The 26,892-nt window shown below is 54.8% G+C and overlaps 1 protein-coding gene across 3 annotated transcripts in view; it reads left to right on the plus strand.

Moving 5' to 3' along the window:
• Positions 1–26,892, plus strand: part of LRCH4 (leucine rich repeats and calponin homology domain containing 4) — a 55,174-nt gene that overhangs the window by 27,703 nt on the left and 579 nt on the right. For 2 of the 3 annotated variants that reach the window (XM_035135109.3, XM_060281958.2), the window contains exons 2-18: positions 12,293–12,437; positions 13,081–13,207; positions 13,987–14,092; positions 14,242–14,378; positions 14,659–14,777; positions 14,973–15,069; positions 15,602–15,689; positions 15,831–15,952; positions 16,551–16,615; positions 17,031–17,165; positions 18,088–18,139; positions 19,335–19,383; positions 20,122–20,229; positions 21,339–21,445; positions 22,380–22,517; positions 23,907–23,984; positions 24,730–26,589. In XM_035135109.3, the coding sequence (XP_034991000.1) occupies positions 12,293–12,437; positions 13,081–13,207; positions 13,987–14,092; positions 14,242–14,378; positions 14,659–14,777; positions 14,973–15,069; positions 15,602–15,689; positions 15,831–15,952; positions 16,551–16,615; positions 17,031–17,165; positions 18,088–18,139; positions 19,335–19,383; positions 20,122–20,229; positions 21,339–21,445; positions 22,380–22,517; positions 23,907–23,984; positions 24,730–24,966 (1,910 nt within the window). In that variant the 3' untranslated portion in view covers positions 24,967–26,589. Of the gene's footprint in view, positions 1–12,292; positions 12,438–13,080; positions 13,208–13,986; positions 14,093–14,241; positions 14,379–14,658; positions 14,778–14,972; positions 15,070–15,601; positions 15,690–15,830; positions 15,953–16,550; positions 16,616–17,030; positions 17,166–18,087; positions 18,140–19,334; positions 19,384–20,121; positions 20,230–21,338; positions 21,446–22,379; positions 22,518–23,906; positions 23,985–24,729; positions 26,590–26,892 lie in introns of those variants that run through there. The other variant, XM_035135110.3, reaches the window with a different exon arrangement.

A 26,892-nucleotide genomic window follows, 5' to 3' on the forward strand; every position in this document is an offset into this window, starting at 1 on the left:
ACCCCCCATCAGAGCACCTTTAGCTAGAGGAGAACCCCCCCCCGAAAAGCCAGAGCTGCTCCCTCCTGGCTCCCACTCAACGTTTCCACCTGTGAGGAATGTGCAGCCAGCCGGCCGGTCAGCCAGCAAGTGACTTCTTCAAAAAGCCCTCCTTTTATCCTGGAAAGGAAACATCTGGTGGGTTGGGGGTTTCTTTTCCCCCAGCTCTTATTTTTAGCCGGGGTGGGGGTGTGTGTGCTCTGGCTGGGGGGTGGGAAGGAGAGGGAGAGGAAGGAGCAGCTGCCTCCTTGGGCTGCCTTTGCATGGAGACAGGCCAGCTGCAAAATGCCTGGCGGGGCTGCAAGAGGTCAGCTTGCAAGGCAGCCTCTTTCCCTCTGCCCTCCAGGAGAGGAGGAGCTGACTGGCTTCGGGGCGGATTCCCCCTCCTTCCTTTTGGGGGGTGGGCTGTGGGGCTGTTTCCGCACGGGGGGGTGTGTGTGCAACTGAGCGGGTGGGACATGTAGGCCTAACCTCAGATGCGCATTGCACAACCATCGCCGCTCTTTTATTTCTTTTACTTATTTATTAAATTAGTGTCTCTTTTTTGCCATGGCAACTCCTTCCGTGTGCTGCTCTTTATTAGTTAAATTAATTAGTCTCTCTTTTTTTTACCATGGCAACTTAAAGCCACCTACAAAATGATGTACATGTGTGTGTGTGTGTTAAAACATTAAAAGCAACTCACCCACCTCGGCTCTAAAAGGCCACAGGTAGCTAAAGGCAGAAGGCCTGGCTAAGGAGGAATGTTTTTGCTTGGCGTCTGAAGATAATACAGTGATGGCACCTGGCAAGCTTCCCAAAGGAAAGCAATTCTGCAAATGGGGAGCCACCGGTGAAAAGGCCCCGTTTTGATGTTCCTTCCGTGGAGGGGGCAGCACAAAGAAGGGCCTCAGGTGACAATCTATGGGTCGTTTCCACCTGCAGTTGCACCCCTGTCCATTGCAGATGTCTGCCTACTGGAGATCTCCAAATCAAGTTCCTAGGCCTTGAAAAATACATTTGGGGTAGGCGTTCGGTAAAGATTAGGACTAGACAATGTCTGGTTTTCAATATCGTGATATACCACCAGCTAAACATTGTGATATACCGACATATCGTGATGTCTGAAACAAAGATGGAGCTACCGTGTTTCCCCTTTTTTAATACGTAGTCAGAAAGTAAGCCATGGCAGCATTTTTTAGCATTAGTGAAACATAAGACACCCCCCGAAAATAAGGCATACCTCCATGCCATGTAGAACGAGACCGTCGAGCGCCCCAGCCAGCCAGTGGGACCCAGCCAGCCAGAGGGGCCTGGAACCGGCTGCTGCTGCAGCAGCGAGCGCCTGGAGTGCCCGCGCCAGCAGCCTGGCCTCTCTTTTTTTTGCCTGCCCGAGGCAGCCTGCCGCCCCACCACCGGAACCGACGGCTGCAGAGCAGAGCGCTCCGCAGCGCCGGGCAGAGCGCAGTGGCTTGGCCTCTTTTTTTTCCTGCCGCCCCGCCACCGGAAACGGCAGCTGCACAGCAGAGCGCTCCGCAGCGCCGATCGCTCGGAGCACCCTGCAGCGCTGGAGGGAGCGGAGCAGCCTGGCCTCTTCTTCTTCCTTTTTTTTGCCTGCCACCTCGCCACCGGAACCGGAACCGGCCTGCTGCCTTGGTGCTTGGAACCGGCTGCTGCAGCAGCACCGCACAGAGCGCCCAGCAGCACCCCGAGCCAGCTGCCTGGCCCCTCCGAGGAGGCCTTAAGGTACAAGACATCCCCTGAAAATAAGACACCGTGGGGTTTTTTGAGTAAAAAAAAGAATAAGACGGTGTCTTAAAAAGGGGGAAACACGGTATGTAGAGTCCTTGGCTGGCTTCACGGCTTTTCCCGCAATAAGATTTTTGCATAGTACAAACACACGCAAGCATCATGATTCGTGATGTATTGCCAGGTCAAATCTTAGGAAACGGTTATCACGATATGGAGTTCAAACCTAGGTTATGTCCTATTGCCCATCCCTAGTAAAGATTTTAAAATTTGGTTTTATAATGTGTCTAAAACAGGGAGAGCCATTAAAAAAGGAGATGGGAATGAAAAGACGAATAGCAAAACTATGAAAGGGGCACATCAAATAAGTTCATGGGTTAAAATAGCAGGTTCCAAGGCGTGAAAAGAAAAAGTGGGAATAATAGATGTTGTCTCCACATAAAGAATATCAGCGTTCTTAGGTGATCAGGTCTAGTTTGCGATTTGCCAGGCTTGTGGCGAAGGTTGTCTTGAAAAGGATGGTTCCACTGTATATGTAAGAAAGGAATGCCAGATCGTATAAATAGCGTCTGGAGGTTGTAGCTGAAATCTCAAATTATGTGTAATTTTCTCCTGTTATAGCTAGGATGCGGGGGGTGATTGAGTGCCACAACTTGCGTCCCTCCCTGAAACTGGAGGAAGTTGGGCACCCTTTCTGCAAAAGAAACCAGGCCTGAGTCTGCTTGCGACCCTGTGACGCAGCCTTCCCCAACCCGGTGCTCTCTACAAGCGGCAGGACCCTCCCTGACTATTGGCCATGCTGGCTGGGGGCTGATGGGAGTTGTAGTCCAAAGAAAAGTTGTAGTCCAAATCTGGAAAGCACCAGGGTCATGAATACTGCTGAAAAGACACGTTCATGTCCTAAAAGAGGATTAGACAAATTCATGGAGGAGAGGGCGATCTGCCTCCACAGTTGGCAGCAGTTTCTGGGAGCTAGAGGAGTGCTCTTGTGCCCAGATCCTGCTTGCTGGTTTACCATAATGCACGGGTGTCAAACACAAGGCCCGGGGGCCAAATCCGGCCCGCCAGACCTCGTCATGTGGCCCGCCGAGCGCCCCAGCCAGCGGGACCCAGCAGCGGGACCTTGCTTCTGAAGCGCCGCGCCGACAAAGCGCCGACAAACAGCTGGGGGCGGGGGGGGGTAGAAAGGCGGCCAGAGCAGCGCTGCGTGGAGCGCCCCAAGCCACAGCAGGAGAAGGAGGCAGCTTTCCGGGTCAACGGCCGGCAGCGCCGCACGGAGAGTCCCGAGCCTCTGCGACGCAGCAGTGCTCTGTAGCACTTTGAATCCTCCTCCTCCTGCCACGGCTCGGCGCCTGGAAACTGCTTCTGCTGCTGCTGCTGCTGAAGCACAGACAAAGCACCCAGCAGCGCCGTGTGGAGGAGGAGGAGGATTCAAAGTGCTACAGAGCACTGCTGCATCCCAGAGGCTCAGGACTCTCCGCACGGCGCTGCCGGGCACCGACCCGGCAAGCCTCCGCCTCCTCTTGCCTCACCTCCTCCTCCTCCTGCTGCGGCTCAGCCTCATGAACGTGAGCTCAGCAGCGGCTCAGCCTCACGAACGTGCAACTCTGAGGCTTTACGCACTTCTCCTAAAACGGACACCCACTGCCTCACGCTGCACGGGAAATGCTTTTTGCCCGTGGGTCCCTTCGCGCTCTTTTCTGGCGCTGAATCAAGGCGGCGACCCCCCCTTCCCTTTCTTTCTTCCTCTCTCTCGTTCTTATTCTTTCTTTCCCTCTCCTTCCTTCCTTCTTTATCTCTGTCTTCTCTCCCTCTTTCTTTTTCTTTCTTTCTTTATTCCTTCTTTCCTACTATTCTTTCTCTCACCTCTTTCCTTCCTCTCTCCCTCCTGCTCCCTCTTTTCTCTTCCTTCCTTCCTTCCTTCCTTCCTTCCTTCCTTCCTTCCTTCCTTCCGTCCTTCCCATCTTTCTTCCTCTCCCTCATTCTTATTCTTTCTTTCCCTCTACTTCCTTCCTTCTTTCTCCCTTTCCGTCTTCTCTCCCTCTTTCTTTTTCTTTCCTTCTTTATTCCCTTCCTTATTTCCTACTCTTCTTTCTCTCCCCTCTTTACTTCCTTCCTCTCTCCCTCCCTCTTTTCTTCCTTCCTTCCTTCCTTCCTCCCTCCCTCCCTCCCCTCCCTCCCTCCCTCTCCTCTCCTCAGAAACATAGGATTCTGCTTTATACTTCTGGCCCTTAAACCCTGGAACCAGGAGAGCAGCTCTAGTGAGTCAACCTCAGCCAGTCCCTTTGGTGAAGGGTGGTGGCTCACTGGCAGAACATCTGTCCTGCATGCAGAAGGACCCCAGCATCTCCAGGTACTAGTAGCTCTGCAAAGGTCCTGCATGAAACCCTAGCGAGCCTCCACCACCTAGTGCAATTACCAAAAATCATTTTTCAATAAATTGTACAATAATTGTACATTTGAATATCTACTTGCCATTATTCTGACTATGTTTCTGCTTTCAGAGCTAGTTATTACTTACATTATTACAAAAAACAGTAATAATTGAATGCAGTGACAATAATTTATGATGATAAAGAGTGGACACATAGTCCTACAGATACAACCGGCCCTTTGAGGGTGACCAAACTGCTGATGCGGCCCCCGATGAATTTGAGTTTGACACCCCTGCCATAATGGGTATCCAGTCAGCCCTTGTGAGGACAAGATGCAGGCCAGGCTCTTCCCTTGTCCTTATGGAACCTCCAGGGCCAGAGGCAGTCTATCTAGATTCCCCTCTTGGCCTGGCCTGGCCGATGCTCTTCCTATGCTCTTAGGAGCATTGGGGCTAGACAGCAGAGCGGACTTGATCCAGGGCTTGTGTGTTGTCTCTTCCTTTGGGCTGAGCCGGGGCGGCTGCGGGGGGGGGGAGGGAGGATCCCCTTCTGGAGCAGTCGTGTGTGCAGGGAAGGACGCCAAGGGGTTCAGACGCAGGACACGGACAGAGGGAGACGGGGGGGGGCTGCTGTTGTTGCTGCAGCAGCCTCACGTAGCTCCTCTCTCTCTGCCTCTGGATCTGAAGCAAGAGCTGGAAGGAAGGAAGGAAGGAAGCTCCCGAGGAGAGACGGGGGGGCAGCCCTTGCGGGGGGGGGGGCGGACGGACAACGGGCTTCCCTCCTTCCCGGCTCCTCCAGGCCAAAACCTTTCTCAAGCTCTCCTTTCTCCCTCTCATGTGGTTTAGACCTGCTCCAGGGAAGGAGGCAGCACCTGCCACACATCGCAGTGGCAGGATCCCTCCCTTCCCCGCTCAGTACCTTCCAGCTGCAGGGAGAGGGGCTTTATTTGGGGAATTTGTACCTGCCTTCCAAAAGGGAAGTGCTCAGGTGAGACCTAGCGTCCTGGTTGCACAGTAGCTGCAGTTGGTTGCTCCGGGAGACACCTCTCGTTTAATCTCCTGGTACCAGAATCGGGAAGCAGGCCTAAACCCAAGGTTGCAATCGCCATTGCCCTTTTGGGCCAAGACGGCTCTAAAGTCTTATTTTTCAAGCGATGGACTGGCTGTGATTGATTCTCAGTTGAGCACCTGGCTAGCTCAAAGGACAACCTTGAGCTCGTTTAAGAGCTTTGAGAACTTAAAGAAGAAGAAAAGTCTCTTGACCCAGGGACAGCCCACATATATATTGGCCTATTCCGACCTCTTTTTCCTAAGGGTGAGGGCTCCTGCTCAGGCTACACGGAAAAAGCATTTTGATTTCTGAAATTCAATCCGATTGAATCTAACTGATGGAATTCTACACGGTTGGGACTTAGTGTGCGGAAGCAGCCGAGATCCAGGGATCCCCAGAGGTTGGAGATGTCAGGCACCGTCCTGGCGCCCAGGCATATTCTCTTGGTCACAAGTGGCTGAAAGCCAGGTGCAAAATGCGCCTGGCGCCTGGCTAATTTCAAACACGGCATGGAAGGTAGAGCAGGCTTGTTTTCTACTGCTCTAGATTCAGATTGCAAGGAAGGAGATTCTGACTAAACCTCAGGAAGACTTTTCTGATGGCAGGAGCCATTCAGCAGTGGAATGGACTTCCTTGAAAGGCAGTGGACTCTCCTTCATTGGAGATTTTTTTTTAGAGAGAGAGGTTGGATGGCCATCTGTCAGGGATTATTTAGCCGCGATTCCTGCATTGCAGGGGGTTAGACTAGATGAGCCCTAGACGACTCTGCAATTCTGTGATTCAACAAAGCTCCGATTAGCGGATTTGTGCCAAAGCCACCGGTGGAATTCCTGCAGGTCTCGTCTCGCTGCGTTTTTGCTGTGGCATGTCAGGCAGCTCTTCAGGTCAGCTCTGTTGGCACTGCCAACCGCTATTGTAATACTGTACAGGCGGGTAAGCAGAAAGCAGCTTTTATCTCCAGAAGTCAGGGCTGTGCCTGCCTCCCCCCTCCCCGCCTCCCAAGGAACAGCTCCCCAGTATTGCTTAATCTGTGTTGCAGTTGCATGTTCACTGATAAGGGGGATTTCCCCCCCTTCTTTCACGCCTGCCGCTGTTGAGGGAGGGGCAAGGCCTGGGCAGCCACCCAAAGCCAGCCCGAATCTCTGCACACCTTTCTAAGAAAGTTGGCGGCGGCAGCAGCACATCTTGGCAGCGCTCCTTGTCCCCCAACCCTAAAAGGGAGGGGGGGAACCCTACTCAGGGCAGGTCTGATGCCTAAATATATCTCCTCCATCCCTCTTCCTTATCTTGGGAAAGGGAAGGAACTACTCCTAGAGAACAGGTTTCAACATTTGGGGCTTTTTTAGGTTAATAATAATAATAATAATAATAATAATAATAATAAATAATAATTTATTATTTATACCCCTCCCATCTGGCCGGGTTCTCCCGGCCACTCTGGGCGGCTTCCAACAAAACATTAAAATACAGAAATTCATCAAACATTAAAAGCTTCCCTAAACAGGGCTGCCTTAAGATGCCTTCTAAAGGTCTGGTAATTGTTGTTTTCTTTGACCTCTGGTGGGAGGGCATTCCACAGGGTGGGCGCCACTACCGAGAAGGCCCTCTGCCTGGTTCCCTGTAACTTGGCTTCTCGTAACGAGGGAACCGCCAGAAGGCCCTCGGCGCTGGACCTCAGTGTCCGGGCACAACGATGGGGGAGGAGACGCTCCTTCAGGTATACTGGACCGAAGCCATTTAGGGCTTTAAAGGTCAGCACCAACACTTTGAATTGTGCTCGGAAACGTACTGGGAGCCAATGTAGGTCTTTCAGGACCGGTGTTATGTGGTCTCGGCGGCCGCTCCCATTCCCCAGTCTAGCTGCCGCGTTCTGGGTTATAAAAAAGCAGAGGAGCCCAGGGGTGGACATGAAAGCGGTGTCTCAAATTATGCATGGATAAAATTTACGGGGAGAAGTTTTTTCACCCTCTTGAATGACGCTACAAGGCTTGGGGACATCCAACGATGCTGAACGTTGGAAGATAAGCGGAAAGAGAAAACAATGTGTCCTTCTTCAAGCAGTGCGCAGTTAAACTGTGGAACTCCCTCCCACAAGAGGCTGTGATGACCATTGACCTAGACAGCTGCAAGAGGGGATTTGACGAATTCCTGGAGGGCTTTCTATGGCTCCTAGCCAGGGTGGCTGTGCTTAGGACGGAGATGCTTCTGAATCCCAGTTGCTAGAAACTGCGGGGCCGGCGGGGGGGGGGGAGTGGCTCTTGTGCTTGGATCCTGCTTGCCGGCTTCCCATCATGGGAATCTGGTTGGCCACTGTGAGGACAGGACGCTGGACTAGAGGGGCCCCCTTGGACCCGATCCAATGTTCATCAAACACAAGTACCCAGAGGAAGTTACATCCCATTGCAGACTCTCTGGACTCTGAGCGGGTCACCAGTGTGAGATTGCCGCTTATCCTCCCCTTGGACGCCCCCCTTCCTTTCTGGCTAGCGTGACACAAAACAGGCCCCTTTTGCTTATTACTTAACGGTTGCAAAGCAGCCGTAGGAGGAAGGGCAGAGGGGGCAGAAGAAGAGGAGACCCGGGGGGAGGGCGGCGCAGAGGAGACAGGAAGAGAAGGCAGGGCAGAAAGGGACAATGGAATTTACTCCTGCAGCTAAATGGATCACTTCAGAATAAGTTTAGATCAGGGTTTCCCAGACTTGGGTCTCCAGCTGTTTTCAGACTACAATCCCCATCTTCTCTGGCCACTGGTCCTGCTAGTTAGGGATGATGGGAGTTGTGGTCCAAAACAGCTGGAGACCCAAGTTTGGGAAACCCTGGTTTGGACAAGTGCATGGAGCGTGAAGCTTTGATTGGCCACCCACCGCGAGGACCATGTTCTCCCTCCGCAGTCGGAGGCACCTTATAAATCTAGTTTACGGGCGCCACAACGGAATGTCTGTTCACCGGGGGTTGGAAAAGATGATCTTCGGGGTTCCCTCCAATGCTACAATTCTACGATCTCAGCTACATAGCTTGAGTGTAGCTCGCTCTTAACAACAGTTCACCTGTCCCAGTTTGCAAGGAGGAGAAAGGGACACAGTGGAACATAGCTGCCAAGTTATCCCTTTTTTTAAGGGATTTTCCCTTATACTGAATAGGCTTCCTCGCAAGAAAAGGGAAAACTTGGCAGCTATGCAGTGGAAATGGAAATGGAATTAACTCTGGACTAAGGCGGAGCTTTTTAAACTGGGGTCGCCAACCTGGTGCCCAGAAATCTCCACATTGACGCAGTTGGACCCCCACCCGTAGCAAAATGCGGCTAGGGATTTCGAACACTGCTCTGAATGCCAGTTGCTGGGGGTCCCAGGCGGGTGGGTGGGGCTGTAGCATCCGCGTCCTGCTTTCGGGGTTTCCTTGTGTGGCATCTGGGAGGAGAGGAAGCTGGGCTAGGAGGGGCCCCCTTTGGCCTGGCCCAGAAAGGCTTTCCTCACATCAAGCAGCTGCAGAGAAATGATGAGAGGATTGGACAGATTCATGGAGATGGAGGAGGAGGTTGTCTGTGGTCCCAATGGCTGGAAACCACAGGAGGGGAGAGGGCTGCCCTTGTTCTTGGGTCGGCCCCTGGGAGAACAGGACACGGGACAAGTTGGGCCATTAGGATCCTGCCTCTTGAGAATTGCTTGAGCTCACCCTCAAAGGCGCATCCCTCCATTGTCTTCCGAGATGGACAGATGCCAGCAGCAGCCACAGGTGCCCAGAGATACCCAGTTTGTCTGGATCCAGGCTGGCATCTCCTGCAGCGAGGGCATTGCCCAAAGAAAAGCCCCCTCCCTCCGTACGATCTCCTCCTCCTCCTCCTCCTGGGCCCCATCCTCCTCCTGGCAGCTCCCAGCTCCGTTGCGCCGGCAGCAGAGTCTCCCTCGGGCTCGGGAGCCAGGCTCCCTCGAGAACAAAACGCTCCCTTCTTCTCGGCCTCGTGCCGCCCTCTCCGGATCGTATGGCTGACAAAACGTTTACCCAGCCTGGCCCTCCCGGCACACACAGTGGGCATCTGTGTCTGGGCAGGGTCATGCGCACCAGCTGTTCTGTCACTATTGTTAACTTCAAGCGGTGGGGGGGGGGCTGGCTCCATTCAGCCATCTGCCAGGCTGCTGCAGCGCCCTCCTTTGCCTGCCTGCCCCCACCCCATAAAAATGCTGCCTTCAGTTGCCTACATTGGGAGGTGGCAGCAGCAGCAGCATAGGTGAGCTGATCAGCATCCTCCGAGCACCATTAGAACCCAGGTCCACTGTTTGCCAGCCTCGCCCTCCAGATGCGTTGCTCTGCTTCTGAATCCCGGTTGCTGGAAAACTGCAGGAGGGGAGAGTCTGGCTCTTGTCCTCAGATCCAGCCAGTTCATCTTAAGCGCATCATTGTTACCACCCGTACTTTTTCTTTCCCCCCCCTAAAAAAACCCCCCATTCCTCTGGGCAATGTGCACCCAGTTCCTTCAGGCTCTTCCTGCCTCTCCTGATCTTCAGAAGATTCTCCTTCCCCATTTGGCCACTTCTTCAGAAAGATCAGGGCGCTCTGTGGCTTTTCTGCATCTGACTGCAGAGCCGCAGGAGAGCTTAGCGTCCCACTTGAGTTTTGCAAAAAGCCTCTTTGCTTTCAGGTGGGTCTGTTCTGAGCAGCCTTCGAAATCCACCAGGCGCATTTTGCATTTGGCTGTCGGCCACCAGGGGCCAAGTGAAGGTGCGTCTCCACCACCTGGAGGTACCTGCCTGGGGATCCTTTAATCTGGACTGTTTCCGCACACCAGCAACACATCCTGTAGAATTCTCTCCCGTTACATTTTATCAGAATGAATTTCAGGAACCAAAAGCCGTGTTGAAAAAATACAACTTAAGAGCTGCCTGGCCCCCAAATGGCAACCAGGCCTTCCGTTTTGGTGACTGTAACCCTGGTTTACGGAGACATTTGGCGCCTCCCTTTCATATCTGACACTTGAGATTTCCCCCTTGAGAAATTCGCCTGTGATTCTGTGATTCCCTTCACCCACGAACCTCCCCATTTTTAATGCAAAATCCTTCAAGGAGCAAACGCTGAGCCAGGAACTTGAGGCTGGGCGGTTTTTTGTTGTTGTCCTTACAGCTGCCAAGGTAGCCTCCTTGCGAGGAAGCCCACCCCAGTGGAGAAGAGGCCGGCCTCAGCACCACCGCCTCTTCCTCCTCCGCTGGGCACTCGAGGAGCCTCTCTTCCTGGATACTTGGAAGGGCTGCTTCTAAATTTAGCTGCTGCTCCTCCTCCTCCTTCCAAAACATCATCTGAGCAGACACATAGCAGAAAGCGAGCGCTGTAGCGTCTTCCTGAAGCTGCCTTCTGGGCTTTCCACCCTTCAGAGAGGGAGGACTGCTTGCAGATTCATACACACCCACCCAAGGCCTTGTCTCTGTCGCCTTCTTCCCCCAGGCGGAGGGTGGGAAGACTCCTGGAGGAGGGGGTCAGGAGGCATAGCTGGCCAGAGACTCCCGGAGGGTCAGCAGAATCTGTGGTTTGCCTGGCTGGAGAGGAAGTGGTCTGTTTGGCAGTGGAATTTGCTACCAAGGAGTGTGGTGGAGTCTCCTTCTTTGGAGGTCTTTAAGCAGAGGCTTGACAGGCATATGCCAAGAATGCTTTGATGGTGTTTCCTGCTTGGCAGGGGGTTGGACTGGATGGCCCTTGTGGTCTCTTCCAACTCTACGATTCTATGATTCTATGATCTGGCTGGCCCCTCCAGCTCTCTTACACAGGTCAGCATAAGAGCAGATTCATTGCATTTATACAGCGGAACCTCGGTTGTCGAACGCTTCAGAAGTTGAACGTTTCGGCTTTCGAATGCTGACAACACAGAAGTGAATGCTTCCGTTTTTGAACACCTCGGAAGTTGAGCGTCTCGGAAGTCTAATGGTTCCAGAACGGGTTACATTCAACAACTGAGGTTACACACTGTATTCTGCCTTTTCCTACAAGGGAGACGCAGTTCACCCCCTCAATCAATCCCTACCACGACCCTGCGAGGGAGGTTAGGAGGCCGGGACTGACTCCAAGGTCACCCAGGAAGCTTCAGGGCTGAGTGGAGGTTTGAGTGGTGTATTCTATTTGAAATACGCTTTGTATATTGTTTCGAGATTCAGCATGGCCCAGCTTTGGAGTCGCAGAAGTGGGACCCCGAGGGCCACCTAGTCCAGGAATTACAGCTGAAGAATCTATGACAGCCTTAAAAACTGTCTGCCCACTTCCGAGGTCGTCCGTTCCCCTGTCAAACGGCTCTGACCCTCTGAAAGTTCTTCCTAAAGTTGAGCCAGAATCTCCTTTCTTGTAGTTTGAATCCCTCGCTTTGGGTCCTGCCCTCTGCAGCAGCAGGAAACATGGTTGTGCCCAATCTTACAGGGGACAGGCCTTCAAATTTCTGAAGGTGGCTCTCCTATCCCTCAACCGTTCCTCACAAGTCATAGAGTCATAGAATCGATTCAAACTAGGTGGACTTACTGTCAGGAAGTTATTCCTAATGTTTAGGTGGAATCTTCTTTCTTGTAGTTTGAATCCATTGCTCCGTGTCCGCTTCTCTGGAGCAGCAGAAAACAACCTTTCTCCCTCCTCTATATGACATCCTTTTATATATTTGAACATGGCTATCATATCCCCCCTTAACCTCTTCTCCAGGCTAAACATACCCAGCTCCCTAAGCCGTTCCTCATAAGGCATCGTTTCCAGGCCTTTGACCATTTTCGTTGCCTTCTTCTGGACACGTTCCAGCTTGTCAATATCCTTCCATTGCCAACCTGGCCTCCCGAGATCCACATGGTTGCAATTGGACCCATGCCAGTCACAAAACGTGCCTGGCACCTGGGGGATTTTGAATGCTCCTTCCCCTTCAGCCTCCAGCGACCTGCCCCTGGGGAGGCTTAGCTGTGGGGCTGCCTGACTCCTCCTCCTCCTGTCCAAAGTGACCCTCTTGGGCTGGAGCAAAGAGCCTCAGCAGAGGCTTCTGTCGGCTAGCCTGAGTGACATGGAAGTGTTGGGCAGAGGGGGGGGGCTCCATTTGACTCTCCAGGGGCTTCCTGGGAGTTTAAGGACCCTGTGCTCTTCCCTGCCAGACCTCTCCCGAAACCGCTTTGCCGAGGTCCCCGAAGACGCCTGCCACTTGATGTCCCTGGAAGGGCTGAGCCTGTACCACAACTGCCTCCGCAGCATCCCGCCCGCCATCGCCAACCTCCAAGCCCTCACCTACCTGAACGTCAGGTAACTCGCACAAGGGGGCAGCCAGAGAAGGGGAGGGGGACCGGGGTGTTTCTCCAGGGGTGCGGCTAGAGCTCTCTGGATCCCCTCACTGACCCTTTCTCTAAAGCAGCTGCGCCGGTTGCCAGTTCTCTTCCAGGCCCAGTTCCAAGTGCTCACGTTGGCGTTTAAAGCCCTGCATGAGTCGACTCGGGCCCCATTCCCTACAAACCCTCCGGGGCGCCAAGATCGGCAGAGGGGGCCCTCTCGGACGTTCCTCTGCCCTCGGAGGCTCAGGGGGTCGCCTGCCCCAGGAGAGCTGTCCTTTCTTCCCTCAGAGGTGCGCCTGGCGCCTTCACCCCACCCTGGCTTTTGCCACTTGAGCTGTGTGATCTCACGACCCACCTTATTTCCCTGGTTGCAAGCTGTTTCAAATTGCTTTTGTTTATTTATTTTTAGTTTCCCAAGGTTATTATTCCAACAATAGCCCCATTATAACAATGCTGTTTCATATCTTTTCCAATTGCTTCTAATGCTGCAGTCTGGCGTGTTGGCCTCAGGGTGAAATAGATAAGACTGCTTTGCCAGTCTCCCCAGAGATTTGGGAAACCAGATCTCTCCTCCTCCTCCTCCTCCTCCTCTTCCACTGTTGTCTTCTTCCCTGCAGCCGCAACCAGCTCTCTTCCCTGCCCTCCTGCCTCTGCCTGCTGCCCCTCAAGGTCCTCATCGCCAGCAACAACAAGCTGGTCTCCCTACCCGATGACATTGGCACCCTCAGTACCCTCCGCCAACTGGTGAGTCAGCAACGCCGGGGTGTGTGTGGAATTCCTCCAAGGGACAGGGCAGAAGCCACCGGGAGGCGGGACCCCCTTCCTTGCCTTCCCCCAGGGTTCAGCCTCGCTGGTGTCTCCAGGCTCAGCTGGGCTGAAGCCACATGGAGGGTGAGGGATGGGGGGATCCCCAAGGCCCTCCAGCCCTAAACCCAAAAGGCAGCAGGACCACCACCACCCAATTCACACAACCATCACATGCTTCAATCTGCTAGGACAACCTCCTGCAGACAGCCTGCTTGTATCCCTCTCTCACCCCAAATCACCTCGAGGACGCCTAGGTAGAATTGGGGGGGGGGGCTCTCTGTCCACTCAAACATACCAAGACAACACGAGAACTGGGCCTTTTCTGTGGTGGCTCCCCATTTATGGAATGTCCTCCCCCAGAGAGGCTCGCCTGGTGCTACCGTGACGTATATTTAGGTGCCAGGCAAAAACCGTCCTCTTTTCCCAGCCTGTCTGCCATTAGACAGTCTGTGTCCTTGTGATTTCATTGTTTTATCTTTTTGGTAAAACTACTTTGAGGTGGTGGTTGGCTTTTTTGAAAATTAAATAAAATTACTAGTATGTAAATTTTATGAAATAAATAAGCTTTCTCTCCCTGCCCCATGTGAGATGTCTCCAAAGCAGTCTTGGTCCTGGCACCTCTAAGGCTTTCTCCCTCCCTCCCCCCCCCTCTCCCGGCACTGGGATGGGGCTCTGCTCACCTGTGGCCTTTTCCCAAATCCTCTTTTCTGCCTCAGGACGTCAGCAGCAATGAGCTGCAGTCCCTGCCGGCGAGTGTGGGCGGCCTGGAGTCTCTTCGGGATCTCAACGTCCGGAGGAACCAAATTGCCATCCTGCCCGAAGGTCGGTGCCCGCCCAAAGCCTCCCTCCTTTGCCGCTGCCACCTGGGCACCAGCAGATCCCGTGCTTCTAAACGGGTGGCGGAGGGAGCCCTCCCTGCCCCGCTTCTTCCCCTCGCTCACAGACGCCTGTGCTTTGCCCCTCCCCCTCAGAGCTGGCGGAGCTTCCCTTGGTGCGGCTGGACTTCTCCTGCAACCGCGTCGTCCGCATTCCCACCTGCTACCGCCACCTACGGCACCTGCAGTCCATCCTGCTGGAGAACAACCCTTTGCAGTTCCCACCTGCGCAGGTAACAGGGGAGCAGGGGGGTGGGCAGTTGAGAGCAGAGATCGCTTGGAGGGGAGGGGGCGGAGCTGGACTGTGGTTCTCCCCAAACACACCCCACCCTTTCCATTTATCCTGCTCAGGCTCTCAGTGGGGCCTGGGGGCCAGGATGTAACAGGCTGGTGGGGAAGGCAGGTGCGATCCGGCAACTTGTTGCACCTCCTCCTTGCTAAACGGGGCAGGCGGCCTTCGTTTTGCGGGAGCCGCCACCTCCCTGTGACCCAGCGCCCCCGTTCTCCCTGCAGATCTGCTTGAAAGGCAAAATCCACATCTTCAAATACCTCAACATGGAGGCCTGCAGCAAGGCGCGGCCGGACCTGGCAGAGTTCGCACAAGGAACCCGCCCTGCCGGCTTCGGGACGTGGTAAGGGGGGAAGAGGGGGGCCTGGGAGGCTCTGCTAAGCAACTGCTGGGAAGGAGCAGCGTGTCTGGGGCCAGGAAGGGAAGGAGGAGAGAGGCTGTACCTGGGAGGAGGTGGCTCTGGAGCAGCTTTAGCCGCTGGAGGGGGGCCGGAAGAGCATTGTTTCCAAGAGGCTTGTTTCTGTGTCTGTTCCCCCAGCCTCCCAGACGACTTCTACCCCGTGCGGCAGTATGGCGGCCTCGACTCGGGCTTCAACAGCGTTGACAGTGGGAGCAAGCGGTGGTCGGGGAACGAGGTGCGGGAACGCCTTCCTGATCTCCTTGCAGGGATGTTTTTTACAGTTGCAAAGGGAAGGGAGGGAGGGGCTTTGCAGGGGGCCCTTGAAAACCTTACAGCCAGAGGGGTGTGACGTGAGCCTCCGGCCCGGTTGTGTGCCATTCTAGTTATGGGATAGCAGGGTTGGAAGGGGTCCCCCGAGGCTCATCCAGTCCAGCCCCCGGCAGCGGCTCCCTCATGCCTGACAGGCGGCCGATGATCACAGCTCAGTAATCCCTGACAGAAGCCTATCCAGACTCTGCTTGAAATACAAAGGAGAGCCCACCACCTTCCAAGGCCATAGAATTCTAGCATCGTAAAGTTGGAAGGGACCCCCGTGGGTTATCTAGTCCAGCCCCCTGCAGGGCAGGAATCTCAGCTCAAGAATCATGCCACCTCTGCTTAAAAGCCTCCAGCAAAGGAGTCCGTTCAGCTGTCAGATGGCCCTTACCACCCGTCATTTGCTGTTTCCCTCTTCTCCTTCGCTGCCCCCTGCTCTCCCCGCTTCTCAGTCCACAGACGAGTTTTCGGACCTCTCCTTCCGCATTGCTGAGCTGGCCAGAGACCCCAAGCAGTTGAGGGAGAAGCGCAACGGGACGGGTGAGGAGCCAGGCAAAATGGGGTGGGGGTGGGGTTGCTAACAGCAAGGCCTGACTTTTTGCTAACAGCAAGGCCTGACTTTGGGCCTGGAGGGAGGGAAAAGGAGGGAGACCTGAGCCCTAACCTCCTGCCTGCCTGCAGTGGACGCTGCTGATCTGGAGCAGATCGACTACATCGACAGCAGCGTCAATGGGGAGGAAGAGGAGGACGAGGTCTCCATGGGAAAGCCAGAGAGCGCCTCTCTGGGGACAGCACCCACCGAGGTGAGAATGGAGCTTGCCCTCCTGCTGGCAGACCTCTCGCGGTTACTCTTGGGTCCTCCCGGGGCAGGATTTCCCCATGTCCTGCTGGGAGAGTTGGAAGGGAGGGCAGGGGTAGAGTCCAAGGATGGCGAGGCCCGTTGCATTCTCCACAAGCAGAGGAACGACTCTGGGGTCCTTGGTGGGCAGCGTGTGGTGTTTGGGTGCTAGGGGTGGGCTGGGGGCCAAAAGCTTCTGAATCATCTTGTTTTGCTTGAACAAGATTATCATCAGGGGGTGGGGTGGGGCACAAGAGGGTTGGACTCCCAGTAGGAAGACGTCCTGACCACCTTCTCGTGTTTGTGTTCTGCCGGAGGGAGTTCCACAGTTCAGCTGTGAAAAACGGACTTTGTTTTCCCTGCCCCAAATCCCCCAACACTCCGCTTCACGGGACGAGTTCTGGCGTCACGAAAGAGGGATGAAAGCTTTCCCCTTTCCGCCTTCTCCTCCCCGGGCATAATTTTCTAAGCTGTCACGTTGCAGCTTCAACCAGCAAATTCCTCCCTTTTCCCGCTTTATTTCCTCACGCTTTCTCTCTTCCCACCCTCGTGGCCTCTTCTAGGACTTCCAGAAGCCCAGGAAGAGCTCCTCTACTTCCCTCCAGAAAACAGGACTTGCGGAAAACAGGTGTGTGGCGCCACCTTGCGGCCAGCTCCCTGTGTGAGTGAGTCGATCTTGTGCCTCGTGGAGCAGAGCGTCCCTGTGGGGTCTCCTTTCCGACTCCTCCAGCTCCTCTTCCTCCCAGGGTGCCGTTGCCTGCCCCATACTCAAACCTGAGCTTGGAGTGTGGGGGTCCTCAAATCCCTCTTGGCTGCCGGGAATGGCCCAAACCCCACATGCTCCTCTGGGATTTGAGCCCTCTTGCTGTCGAATGGTGCTCCCTCCCTCCAGCTGAAGGGGAGAAGCTTTTCCCTTTTGCAGGCGGGCAGCCAATGAAGGGCAGCGACCCCCATGCTTTTTGTGTCCTGCGCTGCTGGGGGGGGGGGCGTTGTCCCTCCACAGTCTCTGCGACACCCTGCCTCTTGCTTTCCCCCTCCTCCAGGGCCAGCCTGCCCAGGCCGGAGCCATTTGGGGAAGAGCGCCGGCGCCCGGAGATCCTGCAGCTGTGGCAGGAGAGGGAGCGACAGCAGCTTCAGCAGCGGCCCCTGTGGAGCCAGGGGGCCGAGAGGAGGGAGAGGTAACGGCTGGGAGGGGTCGGGGGCTGGTCCTTCTGCTTATTTATAACAGGGTTTGCATACCACCCCATCATAAAAAAAAAATGCAGCAATAAAACCATGCCATAATGCCACAAGAAGTTAGAAGCAGACATCGCTTAACCCTTGCGGAAGGAGGTGCCCTTAACTGCCTGCCTGTAGCCCAAAGCTGCACCCCCCCCCCCCTGCCTGTCAGAGGGAGGACTTGAATCCAGGCCTCCTCACCCCAATCCTCTGCCCACTTTATGCTGTTGGCTGCTATTTCTATTGCTCTCTTCACTGAATAAATAAGATGGGACTCCCTTCTTAAAACCCAGAAGCCAGTGGCTCTTTCTACAGTGGTACCTCGGTTTTCAAGCGTCTCGGAAGCCAAACGTTTCGGAGCTCGAACGCCAAAAACCCGGAAGTAAACACTTCTGTTTTCAAATACACCTCGGAAGTCGAACGGCCTCCGTTGCATGTTTTTCTTTTTTTTCTCCACTGACTTTGCCGACCACCCTTTGCGTCCTCGGTTGTCGAATGTTTCAGAAGTCAAACAGTCTTCCGGAACAGATCCCGTCCGACAACCGAGGTACCGCTATATTTCGTTTCATTTCATTTATTGCATTGATAGCTCTGCCCTTTCCTCCGAGGAGCTCAAGGTGGTGTGTGTGATTCTCCTCCTCCTCCTCCTTTAATCCCCACAACGACCCTGCGGGGTAGATTAGACTGGGAGGCGGAGATGACTGGCTTCATGGCCGATTGCGTGGATTTGAACCCGGGCCTCCTGGGTCCAATCCTGTAACCGCTATGCCAGCCGGGCTGTTGGGAAAGGGGGTCCTGAGTGATGCAGCCCCTCCACCCAGGACGGGTCCAGCTTCTCTCTCTCTCTCCTTGACTCTGAGTTTCTTTCCTCCCCCACGTCAGCCTGGCAGAAAGCAGCAGCAGCAGCCTCTCCCAGCTGAAGAATCGGAGCCAGGTAAGGATGGATGAACGCAGAGAGAGAGGTGTGCATGTGTGTGTCCACCACCCCCCCCCCGTGTGTCTGCTTTCCATTCAGAACATTTCAGGGGCTCTTCACGTGGCTTCACAATGAAGGCTCCCTGCAGTCTAGGAGGGCTGACTTCTGCTGTGTAACTTGTGCCGCATCGCTCAGGTGTCTGCCCCTCCCTTTGTATAATGACATCAGGCCAGCGGTCTGCCCAGGGCCGGTGCGTCCATTTAGGTGGACTAGGCAATCGCCTAGGGCGTGTAAATGGAGGGGGCGCTGGCCAGCCTGCCCCGCAAAAAACCCGCGCCGCCGCCGCCCTCCCACGGCGCTCGCTCGCGCTCCTCCTGCCTATGGAGGGGACGCTGTGAGCTCCTCAGCGGCTGCAGAGAGCGGGTGGGGGCGGCGGCAGTGCCCATAGTTGAAAGCTTCAGCTATGGGTGCTGCTGCTGCTGCTGCTGCTGCCGCCGCTCACTCGCTACAGCCGCTGAAGAGCTCACAGCATCCCCTCCACAGGTGGGAGGGCGCTGAGCTCTCCTTTTGGCTTGCGCTCCTCCCGCCTATGGAGGGGACACAGGGGCGTCAGCGGCGTTGTGCGTGGGGCATGGCGCATGCGTCATGGCGCATGTGCCGGGGGGGGGGGCGCCAGAATGTGATTTTGCCTAGGGTGCAAAAAGCCCTAGCACCGGCCCTGGGTCTGCCTAGTAGTCCAACCTCCTGTTCTCACAGTGGCCAATTGCCCCTAAGGACCTAGGACTCTAGATAGACTGCCACCGGACCTGGAGGTTCCATAAGAAAAGCTGTTGCTGCTGGATCAGGCCAAAGGGGCCCCATCTAGCCCAGCATCCTCTTCTCACAGAGGCCATCCAGGTGCCTGCTGGAAACCTGCTAGCAGGATCTGAGCACAAGAGCCCCCTCCCCTCCTTCTGGGGTTTCCAGAAACTGGCATTCAGAAGCATCGCCTCCTCCAACTGGAGGCAAACCATAGCCACTGAGGATAGGAGCCCTCAATAGCCCTCTCCTCCATGAATTTGTCTAATCCTCTAAGGCATCAAAGTTAGCAGCCATCCCTTCCTCCTGCAGGAGGGAGTTCCGCAGTTTAACTATGCGCTGCATGAAGAAGGATTTGGTTTTATCTGTCCTGAATCCAAGTAACTGTGACCCCCCCCCCATATCTCTCTTTTAGGGATCAGAGCAGCTTTCTGGCTCCCCCAGGCAAACTTCGCACTCTGCAGGTGAGTTCCTCCTAATAATTTTTTTGGGGGGGTGAGTCTTCTGGCAAGCAGAGGGGGAAGCATTTATTTTATTTTATTTTATAAAATCTGGTAAGGAGCAAAAGCCTCAAAGTGGTTTGCAATGAAAAATCAACAGTCATAATTCAAGTTAAAATAGTGCTAGACTAAAAAACAGATCCTGAAGCTGAGGCTCCAATACTTTGGCCACTTCATGAGAAGAGAAGACTCCCTGGAAAAGACCCTGATGTTGGGAAAGATGGAGGGCACAAGGAGAAAGGGACGACAGAGGACGAGATGGCTGGACAGTGTTCTCAAAGCTACGAACATGAGTTTGACCAAACTGCGGGAGGCAGTGCAAGACAGGAGTGCCTGGCGTGCTCTGGTCCATGGGGTCACGAAGAGTCGGACACGACTAAACGACTAAACAACAACAACAAGACTAAAAAACAAGTTGGTAACTCTCGTCGACTTTCTTAACACCTGAGAAGGCTTGTCTAAGCTCCAGGGGTAGGTTTGGGGCTTTCGGATTTCAGAGTCACCCTGTGTGACGCCCTGCCTCTCGCCTTCCGTTCTGCATCACGGTTGCCACATGCACCAGACAAGGCCTTGCCGCAGTCAGCAATCGGACTGCAGCATTCTGCACTGAACCTCTGGTTCGGGTGCGAGGGGAGCCCCACGTCGAGGGATGCCTTGAGGCCTCCTTCCCTCGGGTGCTCAGAGCCTCTTCCTCCTTTGCAGATCCCGTTCACCCTGCCTACCCTCCATCCCGGGAGCCCGGCTCCGCGCAGAAGCCTTCCAGCTTCCTTTTCCGCTCCTCCTCACGGAACAACATGCAGCGGGGATCCGGTGAGTAGGGAAAAGGGGAGAAGCCTCTGTAGGGAAGCGCCCCCTCCGTTGGGCAGCGGGGCTACTGGGCCCTCTGCGGCTAGAGTGGCGGAGCAGCCGCCCTCACGCATTTCCCCCCTCGCCCCAAAGGGTGTGGCCTCCTGACACAGCCAAACGGGGCTTGGGATCGGGGTCAGTGCAGGCTCCCAGGGGCCACCCTCCATCAACATGGTCCATGGCAGGTTCAGAACCCCACTTGTGTCGCTGACAGCATCAATTCTCACCAACGAAATGGGGCTGTGGTGGCCTGTAGGGTGCCCTTATTTCTTTCGCGAGCTTCACAGCCCAGTGGGAGCATTTGAACCCAGGTCCTGTTTGAACCCTCTAATCACTGCACCACACTGGCTCTACTGGTCAGACCTCACCTGGAGTACTGTGTCCAGTTCTGGGCACCACAGTTCAAGAAGGATACTGACAAGCTGGAAGGTGTCCAGAAGAGGGCAACCAAAATAGTCAAAGGCCTGGAAACGATGCCTTATGAGGAACGGCTTAGGGAGCTGGGTATGTTTAGCCTGGAGAAGAGAACGTTAAGGGGTGATATGATAGCCATGTTCAAATATATTAAAGGGTGCCATATAGAGGAGGGTGAAAGGTTGTTTTCTGCTGCTCCAGAGAAGCGGACACGGAGCAATGGATTCAAACTACAAGAAAGAAGATTCCACCTAAACATTAGGAAGAACTTCCTGACAGTAAGAGCTGTTCGGCAGTGGAATTTGCTGCCAAGGAGTGTGGTGGAGTCTCCTTCTTTGGAGGTCTTTAAGCAGAGGCTTGACAGGCATATGTCAAGAATGCTTTGATGGTGTTTCCTGCTTGGCAGGGGGTTGGAGTGGATGGCCCTTGGGGTCTCTTCCAACTCTATGATTCTACTGCTTCTGGTACCCTGCTGCCTGCCTTGGAGTAACCCCCGCATCCATCCAGCCCTCAAGGCAAGGAGGCAGCAGCCCCCCCAGGGCAGAAGCTGCAAGGGGCACGATGTGGATGTAACTTGGGCCCTTCTGCATGGTGCTCTTCTCCGGCCTCTGAATGAGGAACTGATGGCTTTGAACTTTCCCCCCCTCCTTCCTCCCCAGGTTCCTTCTCGCCCGACCTCTCCCCTTCTGAGCTCAGGAACCAGCGGAGGCTGCGTGCCGCATCGCAGGCCCAGGACGAGAGGGAGCACGCAGCTCAGCTCCGCAAGGTACGGCCCCCCAAGAGCCAGGAGGAAGCAGCTTCCGGGGGGGTGTGCACATCTCCTTGCGGCTGAACTGTAAACAAAACCTCCCAGTAGGATTAGGGTTGGCTCAATAGGTGTACCGCCCTGTACCCATTGCTCTCAGGGTGGCCCACAACACAGAAGTGCAAGAAAAAGGGGAAATGCAGAATAAAAATAAGAGCAAAAGCATTTCCTATGCCGCTTTATATTTTTAAGGAAGAAAATGTCCAAGCAGTTTAAAACCTTTGTTAACACAGCAGATGAAACATTCAGAAATACAGGCAGCAACCGTTTTAGACGCGTTCGAATCACGCCCAACTCAGGAGTGAGCAGAAAGCATCTCTAAAAGTGTTGGCTTTCTCGATGGTGTTTTAAAGATGCGTGATTTCATGGAAATGTGGGGTGCCTTGGAGCATAACCCCCCCTCAATGGGGAGCTGCCTGTAAAACACTGCAAGAGAAGGCTGGAGATGGAGTAAGTGGGGATGCCTTGAGGGGGGGCAGCAACAGAGGGACACCGTGGCTCTGCTCTACCCTCCCCCCCACGTCGGAGGCAGCGAGGCACCCAAATATCCCAGTTGCAGGAAACGGCAGGAGGGGAGAGGGATCCACTTGCGCTCGGATCCTGCTTGCAGCTTGCCCATTGAGGCATCTGGCTGGCCACCGTGAGAATAGGAGGCTGGGCTCCATGAGCCCCCAGGGGCCTGATCCAGCCGGCTCTCCTTGCGTTCTGCAATGCTGAGTCTGATCCAGCAGGGCCCTCTGTAAGTTCTTATTCTCTCCCGACAAAAGAGGACCAGCATTAGGGACGCACAGCTCTGGAGGACGCTGAGCTTGACTCCCAGGGAGCTCTCGACCCTTGACCTCTTCCCCCCCCCCTTGCTGACTGCTCCTCCTCTCCCCTTCCTTCCTTCCTGCAGGCCATCGAGTCCCAGCTGAACGTCACCCTGGCTGAAGACTTGGGCGAGGCTCTGGCCAACGGAGTGGTCCTCTGCCAGCTGGTGAATCACCTGCGCCCTCGAGCTGTGCCCTTCATCCATGTGCCCTCCCCGGCTGTGGTGAGCCTTTGGGGTCGGGGGTCGGGGAGCCTGCCAGACCCCCAAGTCCCCTGGGGTCCTGACAGATCAGGGGGGCTCCCAAGCTGATAAATTTATTGGGTTTTCCAAATTAGAGTTTTACAGTCGCATATCCAGCATACAACATAAAAACAAGAATCTCCTGGATTTCCCTCCTCCCCTTTGTGGGTCCTATCGTTAATCATTTCCTCCTGCGTCTTTCATCATAATCCAAATCATTTACATCTCCATTACATCCAGAATTCAAGTGATAAACTACAAGTGATATTCCAGTCCTACTAACGATTTTAACTGTTTACAATGGTCTTTAAGATAAGTTACAAATTTTCCCCATTCCTTATTAACATTTTGTGTCCCTGATGGCAAATGGCAAAAATGGCCGGAAGAATCAGAAATCAGGAAGACCTTGGACCCATAAACTCAAGCCCTCCCCTACGAAGGACACAATTCAGAACAGCGGTTTTGTTTGTACGACCCGCTAATAACAATAGAATTCAAAACGGTAGCAATTGCTGCTGATTCAAAATTCCGTTTAAGCTACTTAAAGGTAAAGGTAAAGGGACCCCTGACCATTAGGTCCAGTCGTGACCGACTCTGGGGTTGCGGCGCTCATCTCGCTCTATAGGCCGAGGGAGCTTCCAGGTCATGTGGCCAGCATGACTAAGCCGCTTCTGGCGAACCAGAGCAGCACACGGAAACGCTGTTTACCTTCCTGCCAGAGCGGTACCTATTTATCTACTTGGGACCAAGCAACAGGAGCTCACCCTGTCGCGGGGATTCGAACCGCCGACCTTCTGATCAGCAAGCCCTAGGCCAGGAATCCCCAAACTTCGGCCCTCCAGATGTTTTGGACTACAATTCCCATCTTCCCTGACCACTGGCCCTGTTAGCTAGGGATCATGGGAATTGTAGGCCAAAACATCTGGAGGGCTGCAGTTTGGGGATGCCTGCCCTAGGCTCAGTGGTTTAACCCACAGCGCCACCCACGTCCCAGCTACTTAAGTCCCAGCTACAGAAGCTACTTAAGTTTGATTAATTCAACAAAATGGATGGGCACTGGATCACAGTTCCCTCCTGGCACCCCCTTGCCTCTGAGCTCCCCCCTAGGTAATGCTCCCGCCCCAGGGGCACCTAGACCAGGTCTGTCCCGCCCGAGGGGTGCGAGAAGCTGCCTGAGGTCATTGCTTCACCCAGCTCACTACAGCCTGCACTGGCCGGCAGCAGTGGCTGCCCAGGACTTTAGGCAGAGAAGAATCCCCGCCAGCCCAGCCCAGAGATCGATTGAGCCCGGGACCTTCTGCATGCCAAGCGGGTAGCCTTCCCCTTGGGCGTTGCTGGGTTGACCTCCTCTCTCGCTCCCTCTCCAAACAGCCAAAGCTGAACGCCATCAAAAGCCGGAAGAACGTGGACAGCTTCTTGGCCGCCTGTCGCCAGCTGGGGCTCCCGGAGGTGAGATTGGGCTTTTGCGGGGGTCTTGTTTGTGTGCTGCTGCTTGCTTGTGCCTGCTGGGGAGGGAGGATGGGGGGGGGGGAAACAGGACAGGAAGACCCTCCTTTGAGAAATGGCCCCCAAGCCCTGTTTTTACACAACACACACACACACTCTCTTTCCATTCCTGCTCACACATTGCCGCCACCGACTCCCTCCCTAGTACAACTTAGATCTGTAGAGCTGGAAGGGACCCCCGAGGGTCATCCAGCCCAACCCCCTGCAGTGCAGGAAACACAGCTGAAGAAGCCCTGGCTCAGGCACGTCCCCAACCCTTGCTTAAAACACCTTCTAGGAAGGAGAGTCCGCCAGTGTCCGAGGGAAACCGTTCCACTCTCAAACAGCTCTTGCCATCAGAACGTTATTTCTGACATTGGAAGGGAATCTCCTCCCTCGCTATTTCAAGCCATGGGTTCAGGTCCTGCCCTCTGGGGCAGCAGAAACCAGCTGGTTCCATCATCCACAGGATCATAGGATAGGAGAGCTGGAAGGGACCCCGAGGGTCATCCAGCCCAACCCCCTGCAACGCAGGCATCTCAAGGTGGCAGTTGGCCAAATAAGGCCCCGTTTCCAGCCTGGCTGCCCTTCTCTGCAGACTTTGAGCCCCTTCCCTCCCCACCTGCAGGTCGCCAACCTCCCTCCGTGCCTCTGTGTGCTACCGGTGTGTTTTCTTTTTGTGTCCTGTGTTCTCTCCCCTTTGCCACAGGTCTCTCTCTGCTCCGCCTCCGACGTGGCCGCCCTCCTGCAAGGCAACGTCCGTGGCCTGCTCCGCCTCCTCGAGGCCCTGCTGCCGCTGCCGTCGCCGCCACCCCTACACCCCGGGGCGGGGAGGCCCCCCCTCGCCCCGCCCGCCCTCTCCGAGCACCTGGCTGGCTTTGGCGTCTTCTATGTCGTCCTCATGCTGCTCCTCTACTTCACCTATCGCAACCTCTGCGGCTGCTGAGCTGGCGGGGGGGCGGGGTCCCCGGCCACCCCCACTGGGCAGGAACAGTTTCTCCAGGAAAGACGTGGGTCAGGGCACGTGCCCCCCCACACTTTGCACAGGGGTGGGAGTTGGGGTGTCAGCAATGCAGTTGAAGCAGGACACTGACAAATACCTTTATTTCTGAGGCCACCAATCCCTGCAATTGCCCCCCCCTTAATAATAATAATAATAATAATAGCTCTCCCTTCCCTGGTCAGAATTAGCTCCCTCTGCCAGGCCCAGGGGGGGGGGGAGTTCAGGGCAGCCCTCCCTTGGCAGCTGCTGCTCCTCTGCCAACACCTCGGTCTCCTCTGTGCCTTGTTCCCCTAGCGAAAGGTGTTATTTTTGCCGGGAGGAGAAGCCGCCAACTTCCTCCACCCCCCCACCCCTCGGTTCACGTGCACTTAAAACTGCGTTGCACTAATTCACGAGTGCCTGCAGTGGGGAGGTGCGTGCGTGTGGCAAGGGAGCACTACGGGCTGTACTTGTGCCCCCCCAAAAAAATAAACCTTAGGCCGTCCTAAAGCCTTGGCCCACCCACTCTGACACTGGGTGGTCTTCGCCGCCCCTGCTTCTCTCTCACACCCCCTTTTGATGGGAAATGGCAGTGCGTTTCTGAACCAAATGAAACTCCCTACCCCAGAGTTTCTGCCCGCTCCCCTGCACTGGGAAACCTTTGCAGGATTTTTGAGGGGCTCAGCTGTTTGGCACCCCAAAGTATGTCCCCGGGGCATCTCATGCCCCTCTCCGGGCTTCTTGGAGGCACACAGGCCCCCAAGACCGCACTTAGTTTGCGGGGTAAAGGCCACTTCTTCCTCAAATGCCCTTCCCTCCCCCAAAGCCTTTCAGGGTTCCCTATTCTGGACCTCTTCCCTTTTTGGCGCCACCCAGGGGGCTTCCCGGGGGCATCCGATGCTGGACTCGAATTCCCGCCCTTCCTTTAATCTGAACGTGCAATTTCTGGTCCACAGAGGGAGGGAGAGATGGGGGCATTGCCGTGTTCCAGCCCACCCCATAATCTCTCTGGCACGGTGCACCCCCAAATCCTGGGTGGCGGTGGGCAGGGGAGGCCTTAAACAGGTGACAGGAATCGCCTTAATTCAGGGCAAAAGCGGCTCCTCTTTCTAGGGACAGCTGCAGTCAAATTCCAGCCCCTTCTAGTCTCCCTCCCCATCTCCGCTGCCTTAAATATATTAAATTATACATATATATTTTATATAAATATATAAATATATATATATATATTTGAAGAGAAGAAGATTATGGAATACTGTAATGTAAAGAAAAAAAATTTTTTGGTCTTTTTAAGCATGTACAGAATTGTAAATATTTGGTGCTCTCCATCGATCGCCTGCCCCCCTCTCTTGAGGGGGAGGGCAAAAATATTTTTCAAGGGCTTTTTGGGGTTGTTGTTTTTTTTCCCCCTTTTCACGGTCCCCCATCCCACCAAAAAAAGGACTGCTGTACATTCTGCGTTTGCGTTCCTCTTGCCTTTTTTGTTGTTGTGTTCCTTCTCGAGAGGCAGCTCCCGCGTTTTGTGTTTTGTTCCTCTCCGCCTCGACATCTGTACATTGTAAAATACAATTCTTTTTTTCCCCCAAAGGACGGCGGCAGCAGCCTCCTGCTCGTGGCGTTTCTTCCTTCCGCCTCCTTGGTTGTCTTTGTGTGTGTTTTTTCCTTCCTGTCACCGCTGGGGGGGTGGGAACAAGTTTGCTTTTGCAATTCGTGTTACGGGGTAGGTCCGTGTTGATCTGATGGTCTGAGCTTGCTTGCTGGTGGGAGTTGTAGTTCCGCCGGGGGGGGGGGTCCCCAAAGCCTCCCTCCACCCACTCTGCAGAACCCATCCTGACCTCAAGTGTGCGCACGTACAACTTCTCCCGCCTGCAAAGGGAGATGTGTCTGTGT

The sequence above is a fragment of the Zootoca vivipara genome, chromosome 12 (genome assembly GCF_965207765.1).
Source record: "Zootoca vivipara chromosome 12, rZooViv2.hap1.1, whole genome shotgun sequence".
Taxonomy (NCBI): Eukaryota; Metazoa; Chordata; class Lepidosauria; order Squamata; family Lacertidae; genus Zootoca; species Zootoca vivipara.